The sequence below is a fragment of the Phaethon lepturus genome, unplaced genomic scaffold (genome assembly GCF_000687285.1).
Source record: "Phaethon lepturus isolate BGI_N335 unplaced genomic scaffold, ASM68728v1 scaffold21291, whole genome shotgun sequence".
NCBI lineage: Eukaryota > Metazoa > Chordata > Aves > Phaethontiformes > Phaethontidae > Phaethon > Phaethon lepturus.
Window position 1 is genome coordinate 1 of NW_010517257.1, and position 14,573 is coordinate 14,573.

Consider the following 14,573-nt stretch of genomic DNA (forward strand, 5'->3'; position numbering starts at 1 on the left):
TGGCCGCAGCCGCCGCTCGGGACGGCGGTGGAGCGCTAGTTGTGCGCCTCTGCGTTTGTTTGTAAACGCCAGCCGGTTGCAGCGAGGCCGCCACCCCGTCTCGATGGCTGCTTTTTCTTCGTCCGTGCTCCTGGCAGCTCTCGCAGAGGTGGGGGGCCGAGCTCTCGCAGAGGTGGTGGCCCGAGCTAGACTGCCAGCTGTTCATCGTCGTAACGTTCACCGCTTTTAAGTATGGTGTATGTAAGGTGACATACGCATATATAAAGTATACGTAGTTATAAAAAGAGAACCGTATCTTGCAGTTTAAGAAAGTAACGCATAACTTACCCTATTATAACTGCACATACGGGTGCATACATACTTTTTTGCAACTGGTATAGAAGTTTTCATTCTGCCTGTTTAAAACCTGTCAGCAAACATTTGAACTGATAAAAACTTAGTGCTGTTTTCTCTGTTACCAAAGCACCATGCTGCGACTACCTGTTGTCCGCAGGACCTTAGCTGGGGTCACCCAGTCCTCCAGAGTGTGTGGTAAGTGTCTCTTGCTTACATGTGGGCGCATGGTGATAAAATTAATGTGACTTACTGAAGGGCATGTGTGCGCACTTTGTTTGCAGCTCTGGAATTCTATGTTGTGCTGTTTATAGGACTGGGATTGTATCAGTACTGTATAACTGTAAGATAAGCATGGGGTCTGACAGTTTGCATCTACCAGTAAGTGAAAGTTTTGTTTTATTTTTCCATGTCTCTCAGGACGTACAAGTGCAACAGCAGCCAGTAACCAAATAGAGGTGTTCGTGGATGGTCATCCTGTATTGGTGAACCCAGGAACCACAGTACTTCAGGTGTGGGGAGCAGCACGCTGAATTGTTCTTGGACTCCCCATCTCACTTCTTGGCAGCATGTTCTATATAGCAGAAAAAACCCCAAACCCTTTGCATGGTTTCTTGCAATTCTTTAGGAGTGTTTTCACTGACTTTGATACAATTTCACATGGCAGAAATCATTTGGGGAGTTCAGTGTTTGAAAAAGAAGCATCTGCTGTGATTGCTTGAAAGAAGATGCATGCAGCTTGAATCCCAACTGCAAAAATTTATGTAATACAATAGCACACTTCGATAAATTCTGTTTGAAATTCTAGCTCTGAACTCTACGTGACCTGGTAGTCTTTCAGAACCTGTTAATTTTGTATCCTGTTAAGATGGTGTCTCAGGTAAAAAAGGGATTGTCTCCTTTTGGTTATTAGTTCTTACGATTCAGAATGCTGATCCTTTGCTGCTTTTATTCTTGATGTGGGAAGAAATGGAACCTGGATCTCCCAGCCTGTACTTCCCATTGTTGCTTTTCAGGCCAAAATTTCACGTTCTCTTTCCAGTCCAGCTTCTTTTTAAGAAGTCATTAAATGGGGATGTGTTACAACAAGTTTAAACGTTAAAGCACATAGTGTTTATTTTAAAATATATCCCTCATTCTTTGGATACAAGTAACTAACTTATTTAGGCATTAGAATGTTCCCAGCAGGAGTCTAATGTAATATTTTCTTCAATGCCTTTTTTTATTAGCTTTTTAGTTTTGCTTACACGTGATTTTTGGTTTTTTTTTTTTTGTTTTGTTTTGTTTTGTTTTGTTTTTTTTTTTTTGTAGAAATCATCAGAAAAGTTAGATCTTGTTAGTTCTTTCTTAGGGGATTCAGTGGTGTTTCTTCTGGCAGGCATAGCTAGCACTATAGTGTAGATCCCATCAGCCATGGGGATTTTACACAGGAAAAGTATCTTCATCTGTTCTCTGGAAATCTGTCATCTCTGTCCTCCTGTCTCTTCTTCAGACAAGTTGTGGAAGAATGTTTCTGAATTTGGGGTTGTAGTGAGGTTGAAGATTGACTATGCTCCAATACCTTTACAGAGAGTATACATGTTGTTGAATTTAGAAGTCATTATGTCCATTGTAGTTTCCTTGATATTTTTCAGATTTTCTTCTTTTACGCACTTTTCTTTAAATAGTGCATGCTTTCTTTAAAAAGTTATTTTTATTGCTAGTCCTATCTATTAGAGAGGATTCTTTCTATTCTTGGAGGAAAGAATGAAAGAGGGGTCAGTTCTCATTTCCTCAATGAGTTACAAATTTTGGAAAAAATATATTTGTAACTGAAAACCTGACATATTTCTGCTTGATCACTTTTTTATTTATGGTCCCTTCTTAAGATGAAAGGTCAAATGCACTATATTCCTGAGCACTAACACTGTTATTCTTTGAAAAACTGAATAATGTTTTCTCAGGTGGAACTGAAAGGTCTAACTAAAAATTAATTTTCCTTTTTTTTGTTATTCTTTATAGGCCTGTGAAAAGGCTGGAATTCAGATACCTCGTTTTTGTTACCATGATCGTCTCTCTGTTGCTGGAAACTGTAGGATGTGTCTTGTGGAAATAGAGAAAGCTCCCAAGGTATTCTGTATGTTCCATAGGAATTTCAGTTTTCTGCTGCGCTTGGGGCCTAGTTTAAATCTTGTTAATAATTGTTTGCACTATCATGAGCACACAAATTGTTGTCATTCAGCTGCTCGAAGCAGGTCTTCCCCTTCTTCCCACTGGGCTGCAGTGATTGCCTGTAGATCAAAGTCAGTTCTCAGGCTCATATGGATTATCTTGCTCCTGGATGTGAGTATTTGATAGGGTGTGTGTTTTCAGTCAGATATATTTTTATTTTCTGTAATTAGGCTTCAGCCGCACATTTTCAGCTGATATTACACTGTATGAATTCAACTGTAGGATTAGTGTCTGCAGGTTTGTTCTAGCTATGTAGAGATTGTGGTTACTTACTAGTTTATACTTTAATGCATTATGTACCACTGATGTCTGTTGTAAAATAGTAATTGACTTCAGGATTGAGGGCTGTCTTCAGCAGTATTAAGAAATCTATGCAGATAGCTGAGGCATTCGTTTGGAGTTCAGTCTTGGATTATCCGTTTATATTCACATATAAAACTCTTTAGCTCACAGCTTGAATTCCATAGTTTGAGGTTTGCATCTCTGGAAATGTTGCGTGATCACTGAAGATGGAAGTCATGATGATCTATCTCATGACGTAATTGAAAAGCAGGAGGGATTTGTCTTCTAGGAGGAGTTTTTGTTAATCTTGCAGTAATCTTGTGAATTTTTTTCTCCAAGACTCTTTGTATAGGCTTTGTCCAAATAAATGTCTAATGATGAACTCTGAACTTCAGAGATGTTTTACAGATCTCTGATGAATCTCTTTTGATTTGCCTTATCTGTTACAGCTGACTTTCTTCTTGCTATTAACTACTTGAATTGGAACCTGAAAGTGTAAAATTTTCAACTCTAAAAATAAATAAATCACAACTAATGAACCTTTTTATATAGCAGATTATTAATAAAGATGGCTTCTAGTGACTTTATTGGTTAGATTTTCTTTTTTTTTTTTTTTTACTTTTACAACATGTTAAATTAGTAACAGATGCCTATGTAAGAATTTGAGGGGAGGAGGAGGTTAGGGTTTGTGCCCATGTTGAGAAGAAATATGTTGTGTTCATGCTTGCTTTTTATGATGATTGCAGCCAGTTGCTGCTTGTGCCATGCCAGTTATGAAGGGCTGGAACATACTGACAAACTCCGAGAAGTCCAGGAAAGCAAGGTACCTTTCTTTTAGCCTCCTATGGCTGATCAGTTGTACTGTCTGCTAAATGATGTAAAGTTGACATTAACTTTAATTCCTGAACCCAACAGAGAGGGTGTAATGGAGTTCCTGCTGGCAAATCACCCATTGGACTGTCCTATCTGTGATCAAGGTGGAGAATGTGATCTACAGGTACACCATCCAATTAAATCATGTAGACTTATGTATTAATACTCTTGTCTCAGGTGAAATTGTGATTTCCAGCAGCCTGGATGTATCTGTTTTCTGTTGTCTGTTCTAGGATCAATCAATGATGTTTGGCAGTGATAGGAGTAGATTTAGAGAGGGAAAACGTGCTGTGGAGGACAAGAACATTGGCCCATTAGTCAAAACAATCATGACTCGGTGTATACAGTGCACTCGATGTATCAGGTAATGTCCTTTATTTTTCACTGGAGAGAGTACTGAGCAGACGTATTTATATCAATTTGTTACTTGTGAAAGAAACACCATGAGAGGCAGGCAGGTCTTCTTATTTCTTTTCTGACTCTGCTTCAGAATTTTATTTCTGGTAGGAACTGATAGCTGATTTCCTAGAGCTATGTGACAGCTGTCATGCAGGAAAGAAAGAGATGGCCAAAACGTGAAAGTGAAATCAGAATTCTACCAGGCAGAACTGATCCCATGGGATTGATGCCAGAATGGATTACATTTAGTGACCTCCTCAGCCACAGTTGCATTTATTCAAGTTTATTCTTGACAGCCTGTGGTAGCTACATTTATGCTATTCTGTAGTCCTGAGATTCAGTGAGGTGAGGTGAGCCAGATGAAAAAGAATACAATGTACCTACCTAGTTCTAGAAAGAACTTGTTAGTTAGGACTAATGGTGGACTTAGACTGTGAAATTCAGTGAGCACTGACCTGCTCTGTTTTTTGATTTAACTCCACCTAGTTTTTGTAGCCCAGTCTGAATGAAATTTTGCAGATGTATAGTCCTGCATGTGATGGCTCTGACTAATGCATCTAAACATTGCCTTTTTCTTTCAGGTGTATGAACTAAGGCTAATCTTTTGTCTTAAGAAAGTGAGATAAGGGTTGAAAAATGTGCTATGTTGCTGTTGCGTATTCCAGATTTGTTTTTCGTTCTTTTTGCATCTACTAGGTTTGCTAGTGAGGTTGCAGGGGTAGATGACTTGGGAACAACTGGAAGAGGAAATGATATGCAAGTTGGTACTTACGTTGAAAAAATGTTCATGTCTGAGTTATCAGGAAATATTATTGACATCTGCCCAGTTGGTGCTCTTACCTCCAAGCCATATGCCTTTACTGCACGCCCATGGGAGACAAGGTATGTATCTTAACTCATACTGAAGATGCAGCTTTCTCTGTTTCTGTCATACACTTTATCTTAGAATATGTCTGTCTATGATAGAAAGGATTTTCTCTGATTTTTATTCTCTGCATTTTTGTTGTAGACTTTCCCATAGACTGAATCTAATACAAATTCTGTTGTTTTCTCACAGCTTATTCAAGGAAAGGAAGAATGCTATAGTTTGTAGACTATTCTTCCCTTATTTTTACTCTAACAAAAATGTTTTGGACTTGTAGATCATGCTGATTGCTCAGTAAAAAAAAGGGTATCAAGGAAAATTCAAATTCATTAATTTAGTAATTGTTGAGGATATTATTTAAAATATCTTCTGAAACTAAGCTCTTATATGTATATCTAAAGCTAAGCCTACACTGCCTTTTTTGTTGTTGTAGTTTTGTTAGTTATGCAGTCTGTTGCTCTTTGTATATAGAAAACTGCAAATTGTTTATTTGTTCTTCGAAACAGGAAGGTAGAGTCAATCGATGTTCTTGATGCAGTTGGAAGCAACATCGTAGTGAGCACGAGAACTGGAGAAGTGATGAGAATTTTGCCAAGGCTGCATGAAGATATCAACGAGGAATGGATATCTGACAAAACAAGGTGTGTGGGAGGAGTTTGTTACCCATGTGTGCGTTTATGCACGCATTAAAGGCACACTTTACAGAACCAGAAACGTGGACAGTGGCACTGACTTCTGGATTCCACTGTTAATATTATAAAGCTATAGTGAAGAATAATTGGCAAAGCATGTTTTTAATATTATAATTGAAAGTGTTTTCTAATGTTTTCATTTTTGTAGCCTTTTTTACAGTAACTTTTTTATTGGTATCACTTTTTTTTGCTTGTTTTTGAGAAGGAGAAGTTAAACTTTCAGGGGAAATGTTTCTTGTGTTTCTCTTTTCTAATCAGTGCAAACTTTTAGAAAATAATTAATATACACAGTTATATTTGTCTTTGCTCTTTTAATAATATTAGTGATGTTCACTTAGGTTTGCTTATGATGGTCTGAAGCGTCAGAGACTTACTCAGCCAATGATCAAAAATGAGAAAGGACTATTTGTTTATGCTTCATGGGAGGATGTATTAACTCGTGTTGCTGGTGTGGTAAGAACAATTTTCAATATATATAGCGTAAAATTAATTTCTAAAGCTGGACATATGACAATGATTAATACGAAAACAGTTATATGGAAAAGGACTCCTTTTTTTTAAGGTTAGAGAGGGGAACTATTTGACTTCTAGTCCATTGTATTTCCACTTAAATTTCTTCTTTTGAATATTATTTCCTGTTTCATGGAGTAGAACATCTGAAGAACTTTGTCTTACCGTGATTTCATTTGGGGCATTGGGAGAGAAATTACTTTTATTTAAATAAGAAACTAAATTGTTCCTTCAGAAATTTAGGAGGGAGTCACTTTTCTGATAGATCAGAGTAATTCAGGAGACTTCTTTAAACTTATTTAAATTGTGCTATCATCACTTTTGCCATCAAAGCCATTAATTCTGTATTACTTATATCTGAATTGTGCTTGCCTCAGTGCTTTCTCTGTGTAGTGATTGATTCTGCTGCTCAAATTAAGTGCTGCATGACTGCTCTGGATTTTGATTAAAAATTTTATGTGGGACGAAGTAGAATTGAATAACTGTAATTGAACTTTCCTCAAGGATGTGTTTGCCCGTGGCACAGTAGCAGGATTTGTTAAGAAAGCTATTGCTTCTCAGATAATACCTTTGAGTTGAGTTTACTACCTGAGCTTGTGTCATGGAAGTTTGTATTCTGTCTGCACTGTAGCTTCATTAAAATAAAAGCATTCACCAATCTTCCTCTTCCCGCCACACCAAATGAGAATTAGCCACATCTGAGCAATAACTGAGGTGGGAGAGACCTACATAGAATAGAGAGCTGTTCTTTGCTTATCGTGAGTTCTGAAGGAGCTGGGCTTGCTGCCTTGTGGAAGGTAGACACTGCTGATCAGTTTTTGCTACTCCGGGCCAGCGGTTGCACTGCTGGCTTTGGCACATCCTAATGTAACAAACGTTTACCTGGGCTAAATTATTTAATTTCTTTATTTCAATGGTTTATTTTGCTTATGTTTATACCTCATCTCTCTCTAGATACAGGCTGTCAAAGGGAAGGAAGTAGCAGCAATTGTAGGAGGACTGGTGGATGCAGAAGCACTAATAGCTCTGAAAGACTTACTGAATAGAGTAAATTGTGATATGCTCTGCACTGAAGAGGTCTTCCCTACTGCTGGAGCTGGGTAAGAGTTCAGGCAAAGTTTGGCTGTAATTAGTATGTTAATAAACTTTCTAGTTTGCAGATCATCTCATGGTAAAATTCTGAAATGACCAAGGATAGTAACTGCTGATGCATTAGGACGTTTTGTTTAACTTTACAATATCAATTTATAGAGAGTATTTATGGATTGTGAGTTGATACATAGTCTACTACAGCAAGGGTTGCACACTTCCCTGTATGTTGAGACTGTTGCAGTTTAACAGTAGGCTACTGAAAGCCAGTTAAACTCTGTGGTAAGTGGATAATTTAGTCTATTTGTGTTGTGCAAACTGTGGTGCAGCTACGATCTTGTAAACTGTGTAACAGCAGATGAAATTTGTGAAAGCTGACAATAACTGTAAATGTAGGCGATATCCACATTGCAATTCCTTTAATGTTTTGCTCTCTCTGATACTCACGAAAGAGAGAAGCTCTTATTTTTTTATTCGGGTTAGTAATTCGGATTAAGAAATCTCTTCTTCCCTTTGTCTTCCTGAGATGAAAAAATACTTTGAGAATCTAGAGTCTTTACTGTACCTTCATTCCTTCCCTTTATTGAATTCTCACCCTCTTTCTTTCTTGCATCTTTTTCTTATAGCACAGATCTACGCTCTAACTACCTGCTTAATACCAAGATTGCCGGAGTGGAGGAGGCAGATGTCCTGCTTCTAGTTGGCACCAATCCACGCTTCGAGGCACCGCTTTTTAATGCTAGAATTCGAAAGAGGTTTGTATTCCTTGGTGATGAAGCAGCATGCAAATCCATCTGGATTTGTTACAATGCTCAGGTGGAGCTGCAGGCAGTAAAGTGAGAGTATTCATCCAGACAGGCTCACTGGGTTTAATCACCTTTTAGTAAAGGCAATGATGATACATGTGTAGAAGGAGGTCTCTCCTCCCTGTAGTGTATAGCTGTGTTCTGTTCATTGTCGCTTTGACATTTTATGTATGTTCACATACTCAGACATTTATTCCTTTGTTACATTACACAGACACCTGAGATTTTCTGTCTTACAGAAGTTTGTTAAAGCATATTACTTAAAGAATTATTTTCAGCATCAATTTGCTGCTTTTTGTACTGTTATAACACATCAAACTTGCTGATTTTAGAAGCAGTCATTCAAGTTTAACGCTTTCTTTGGCAAGTAATGTGGCTTTCCCAAACTTTTGAACATAGCTAGTTCAACTTTAAGAAGATATATCAGCAGGAGGCAAATGACATTTATAAAAGCCCTGTACTTCCTAATGCTGGCATCTTCCAAATACAGATTTTTAAACTATAGTGGCTGTAAAAATTTGAGAGGAAAAAGTGCAATTAAATTTATGAATGATTCATACATTTTTCTAAGTCTGTATTATGAGAAGATGCAAAAAGGAACAATTTCTAACCAGATAAGTTTTCTCTGTTTATCTGAGAAATAAGTGGATTTCTAAAACCATGAGCACTGTCAAATTCAGAATTCTTTCCTCCTACAAATGGCTCTAACTTCAGTTCTGAAGTAAATAAGAGTTAAGTCAAGGTAAACAAACTTAATAGTAGCTGTAGGTGTGGGTTGTTTTTGTTTTGTTTGTTCTTGCCTGACACTGGAAAAGATGGTTTAAAGTTGTTAGCACCTCATTTTGTGCAACCTTTTTCCCACTGAATTGGGAAAAGTTTGAGGGGAGGAAGGAATTGAGTTAAGAACTTCTCAGGTAAGGTGTGTTGCTGCACTGGTCCCAGAATGTGTATAGAGTTATTTCAAATTATTGCTAAAATTATAATTAGTGGCATTGGTTGAGTAAAAATCTGTATTTCTTTGATTTTGATTTTGATTTTTTTTTTAATAAAATGTTTCTTGTGTTTCAGCTGGCTTCACAATGACTTGCAAGTGGCCCTTGTTGGCTCTCCTGTGAATTTGACCTACACATATGATCATTTAGGAGAGTCTCCCCAGATACTCCAGGACATTGCTTCTGGAAAACATGCATTCTCCAAGGTACACACAGCTTAAGACTGTGACTGTTAAATTTCAGATGTATTGGATAATAATCTGAATTCTCCACAGAGATAAATTTGAAAAGAAGCACCATGTTGTATATGGGGCTATTTGCTTTTAATCAAATGCAAAGATGAGGTAATGATTAGTCTGTACCAAGTATGTGTGAAGTGTCTGATATATTCAGGTGTGTAAAACTTTCCAGTGCAGGAAACTTCTGGAATATTTCTTGATATAAAACAGGCTGTTTCAGCTGCTGCTGTTTTCACTTAAATGTCTAGTTATCAAGAGTATAGTTATATAATGACAGAGTAGCATGTTGTGTATAGCAGTCTCTCTTGACTTTATCTCTAAATTAAACAATGACCATTTCAGAAGAGTAGCTTTTCATGAAATATTTATGTAGAAATTATGGGATTTATTACATTATCTGCACTAAGAATTGTCTTCAGAGCCTTGGAATTAAATTCTGCATTCTTTGCTTTCACAGGTTCTTGACCAGGCCAAAAAACCAATGGTGGTGGTTGGTAGTGCAGCACTGCAGCGCAGTGACGGAGCAGCTATCCATGCTGCCGTTTCCACCATTGCACAAAATGCCAGGACTAAAAGTGGTGTTGGTTCTGATTGGAAAGTCATGAACATCCTTCACAGGTTTGCTTCAAAGCTTTTTTGGGAGCCACTTTAATTCACGCTGGGCCTACACAATGTATGTGTACAGATTTCTTTGTGTACACACAAGTGGCTTATCAGGTTAGAACCTGTAGCGATTATAAAAAATAGAAGTACAAACTACCAGAAACTTTTTAATAAAAATGTGTTCCTTGACCTGGCAAACTTTTCAGGCTCTCCATGAGATTTTATTAATCTATTATGTTTAAATGTAGAATTTAAAGTTTAAAGGTACAGAATACAGGAGAGCTTAATATACCACAGTGCTCAGTAGAATATACAGCAGACCAGTGTCACTTTCTAAATGATTGCTTTTTGTCTAGAGGAAGAAAAACAAACAAAATGGAAAGAGTATTTAAATAATAAGGTTTCTTATAATAGTCCTCTACTGTGCAGTTTCTTAATTGAATAGTTAACAGAAAAACTTCAAAGCTTTTCATTTTAGGGCTTTTGATCTTAATTATTCAGTTTATTGGGATATTATTCCTTTGAATAGGCAAGCTTCTCTTGGGACAGTCTTTCCCCACTCTCTTTCTAAAACTCCATCTGTCAAATTGACAACCTCTGTAAAGGAAAAACTAGTTCAGCAAATGTAGTGGTACTCAGATTCAGAAACTCAACAAAGTCGTCCTGCCAAAAGCAGCTTCATTGATGTAAAACTAGTATAGCAAGAGCAGCATTTGGTCCTCTGAAGGAAACTTGAATATAAAATCCTGCTGTTGAAACTGAAACATTTAATACCAAAATGCTGATGAGTTAAAAAACATGATACCTTTTTGACATGTGGTTTGGCAGTCTTTCATGCTTTTGGTGCAGCCATCCTTTCTAACTTAATTGTGAAAAGCAACTTAACTTATTGGAACCTGTATGTCTATGTCAGACAAACATGAGTAACATTGAAAGATCTGTACTCTACAGAGAGAATCTTTTTCCTTTTAAATATAATTGTAAGTCTGGCACCTGATTATGCAGGATTATGCAAAACTGTTTCTTTGGAAAGGACTGTCAAACTCACAATAATTATTCTTTTAGAAGTATTTTTATGTTTGAATAAATCAAATTAAATTGTGGTCTTAACTCTTAGATGCTTCAGAGTAGTTGATGGTCCAGTAGTGAGTCTTTCGTCTTCCATATGAGTGCCCTAAACTAAAGGCCTGTTGAGTTCAATTCATAGCTGAAATATGAACCTTGATGTTCCTGATGACAAGTGAGCTGCTTGCCACTAGGCCCTGACCTGGAATGTCTGCCTTTATTTTGCTATCCTATCTTAAATAGGACATACATGAAAAACTCAAATGGCATCAGTTTGTCAAAATGCAAAACCAACCTAATACTCTGTGAAATACTCTATCAAAATTTTCAGCTGCCTTCATGCTTCATTTTTGTCCTGTTAACTGTTAAAGACCTCGTATGTCCCTTTGAAATATTTAGTCAAAAGAAGTTAGGTCTGTTATGATGGGAGAGGAATTCTGAAATAACTTAGTCATAATGTGTTTGTTCCTACAGGGTTGCAAGCCAGGTAGCTGCTTTGGATCTGGGTTTCAAACCAGGCGTGGAGGCAATTAGAAAAAATCCTCCCAAAGTACTGTATCTCTTGGGAGCAGATTCCGGTTGTATAACACGTCAAGATCTGCCAAAGGATTGTTTTATCATCTATCAAGGTAATTAGTAGATGTAAATAAAGAAATGTTGCTATCTAAGAGCTAGAGAGAAAGCCTAAACAGTAGCAAACTCTTACAAACATATATGACCCTTTGATAAATTCTGGCCTTTATTTTCTGCCAAGAAATGGAGCTCCCAACACATAGCTGCGATACTGGTTACCTATTTCTTAGGTAAAAATGAAAAACTGTTGATGAGTAATAAGGGAATATAAACCAGTTAGGTCTTCTGGAGCATAGCTTCAAACCTGTCAGACAAAATGGCATTGGTTCCCAGCTGTTCTATCATAGCAAAGCATGGTCTTACCTTACTTCACTAAGCATCCTTGTTCCAGGAGCCCCCAAGGCTGAGTGACTGTAGAGACTGAACTACCATGTACTACTGCCTGTAGTCCGTTCATTCACCCCAAAGTATTGGGCAAGTAAGATCTCAGAGCAGTCAGCCTAATAAGCTTTATATTACTGGTTAAGTGAACCTTAGAAACTCTTTTTTGCTGGAAACACAGAAATTCTGTATTCTGTTAGTAAAACATTTCTTCTTATTTTGACTGACTTAGGTCTTACATGGTCATGTACTGTTTCCTCTTTCCATGTATTTAGGACATCATGGGGATGTGGGAGCTCCCATGGCTGATGTTATTCTCCCAGGAGCAGCATACACAGAGAAGGCAGCCACATATGTGAATACTGAGGGTAGGGCCCAGCAGACAAGAGTAGCAGTTACACCTCCTGGGATGGCAAGGGAAGACTGGAGAATTATTAGAGCTGTGTCTGAGGTACTGTTGTTGTTATATATTGCTTCTAATAAAAGTATACCGAGAGGTTAAATTTCTTTTATATTGAAAAGTATTTCCAGAAAAGAGGTACATTTTCAGAGAAATACATGACTGTAGTCTTAAGACGTAATTTTTGTATTGAATCGTTTCTTAATTCTGTGCATTAAATCATATTGTTTCCCTTTTGAGGATAGCACTAATATAGTAGCTGCTGTGTGCTATTGGAATGCATAATGGGTGAAGCTTTGTCTGCAAATTCTGCAGGTCTTCACGAAGTGCTTTAGAGGAAACTGGTGGGAGGATGCTTGCTTTTTAGAAAGAAAGTAACGTGAACTGTGAGGACAGGGTCTGTTATCCTTAGATAAGGACAAATACATGCTTACTAGTCACTAGGAACAAGATGCATTGATAATTCTATCAACTTTTATCTCATTTTGTGATAAACTAGGGAAAATACAAGTGACATTTGTATGGAAGGAGAAGAGTATTTCTTGTCTTTTATTTTTTCCCTTTGTATAGCAAACAGGACAGCCTAGTTTTTTAACATGGGGAAGTGTTAACTATAGGCATTGGAAGACCAACAGAATCCTGCGACTTTGCTTCAGTTTGTACATTATAACTGCCTATGTTTTCAGGAGTGTAGACTTCTCCTGATTTTACTTTAGATATGTTAATGGTACTACCACTGTGTGTTATGTGCCTAGACTTGATGGCACTTCTTTCTGTGAATCTCTTAGTTGGCTGGTATGACCTTGCCTTATGAGAACCTTGATCAAATACGGAAGCGTTTAGAAGAAGTATCTCCTAATCTGGTTCGATATGATGATGTGGAAGAGGCTAACTACTTCAACCAGGCAAACGAATTGTCAAAGGTAACCAAAACTGATGCATCTGGGCATGATTTAGTGCTGTTACATAGCTTGATGCTTTTTAAAGAAATGGGCTTTCTTTATATGTAGAACTACAAGCATTCTTTGACCTGCACTGAATGCAGAATTCACTAAACAAATGCTTTGGTAATGAGTTCCTGTCATAATAATGAGTTCCTGTCATAAAGCTGACTTTCTTTTTTCCTTTCCTGCCATAGTTAGTGAAGCAACAGCTTCTTGCTGATCCTCTTGTTCCACCTCAGCTCACAATAAAAGACTTTTATATGACAGGTATGTATAGTATGGCCTTTCCATTCTGAAATCAGCAATACATTTAACTTAGCTTTATAGTAAGATTCTTATAAGGCATTTAAAGCTTTCCACTAAGATATGCAGGATTTGAGTCTTTTTGAAGAAACAAAATTTTCCAGTAAATTTATTTGGAATTTGCATAAAGCATAGACTATTGGACTGTATTTTCAAGTAAGCAGTTTTCTTTTTCTTCTTTGTATGCAGTCTTGTACTAAATCTCTTTTATATTGTGCCTAATTTTGAAAATGAACAGTTATAACATACTGATATGTATTGGGATTTTTCTTTTTTTTTTTTTTTTTTTTTAGATTCAATCAGTAGAGCATCCCAGACAATGGCCAAGTGTGTGAAAGCTGTTGTTGAAGGTGCTCATGCAGTAGAAGAGCCAGCCAGCTGCTAGAGACTAATTGGACTGCTACCACCTCCATCCAAGTATTTGTTGCAGTTAGCTGCTGTAACTGATTTCCACCCCGCCACACCTCACAAAAAATCTATTTGCTAGGTTGTTGTATTTTTCTTTTTGTTCACATTTTCATCAGGTCAGGTAGTCCCATAATATTACAGGACTGTTGTTGTGTCTGAGAGGACATGCAGCACTCAACACTGTACCCACACTCAACACTGTACCCAGAGGCAGGGTGCATGATGATTGTATACAAATAAATTATAATACCAAACAACCCATTACATATGTAATTCATATAGCTTGCGCTTCTTGCATGAAAAGAATTCAGTAAGCAGCTCAGACTCAGTAAGTCTTTATTTGCTAGGAACAAGCCTACATGGCAAAAATACTAGATTGTAACCTTCTTCCAGAGTATCCAGGTATCTCAATTTTAAGTACTGGTGAGTGTGAATATGCTAATTTTGTAACGCACTTTCAGAACAAGTTGTCCCTCTTGAGTCAAATGGACCTGGCTTTGGTCAGTGTTCAGATCTACCACTGCTTTAGATATTTGTATGTTTCTCCATTTTGTTTCAGTTGAGAAACCATTCATGGAGGAAATAAAAATAATTTTGATGTCATG

At 37.3% G+C, this 14,573-nt stretch overlaps 1 protein-coding gene across 2 annotated transcripts; it reads left to right on the forward strand.

The window, feature by feature from the left end:
* The first annotated feature begins 467 nt into the window (after positions 1-467).
* On the forward strand, positions 468-14,227 carry NDUFS1 (NADH dehydrogenase (ubiquinone) Fe-S protein 1, 75kDa (NADH-coenzyme Q reductase)). 2 transcript variants are annotated; one of them, XM_010296344.1, is made up of 18 exons: positions 468-531; positions 754-845; positions 2,335-2,442; positions 3,573-3,649; positions 3,742-3,823; positions 3,933-4,063; positions 4,795-4,980; positions 5,470-5,604; positions 5,994-6,108; positions 7,120-7,265; positions 7,881-8,009; positions 9,129-9,258; positions 9,749-9,909; positions 11,434-11,588; positions 12,189-12,364; positions 13,102-13,236; positions 13,452-13,524; positions 13,854-14,227. In XM_010296344.1, the coding sequence occupies exons 1-18, from the start codon at positions 468-470 to the stop codon at positions 13,943-13,945; spliced, it is 2,187 nt and encodes a 728-aa protein (XP_010294646.1). In that variant the 3' UTR covers positions 13,946-14,227. The 2 variants fall into 2 exon arrangements, with proteins under 2 accessions (XP_010294646.1, XP_010294647.1); XM_010296345.1 differs by lacking the exon at positions 2,335-2,442.
* Positions 14,228-14,573: the final 346 nt, after the last annotated feature.

Coding starts and splice junctions, on each gene's coding strand:
- NDUFS1 (XM_010296344.1), top strand. CDS start 468: ATGCTGCGACTACCTGTTGTCCGCAGGACCTTAGCTGGGGTCACCCAG. Junction 6,109..7,119: donor TAACTCGTGTTGCTGGTGTG/GTAAGAACAATT, acceptor ATCTCTCTCTAG/ATACAGGCTGTCAAAGGGAA. Junction 8,010..9,128: donor AATGCTAGAATTCGAAAGAG/GTTTGTATTCCT, acceptor CTTGTGTTTCAG/CTGGCTTCACAATGACTTGC.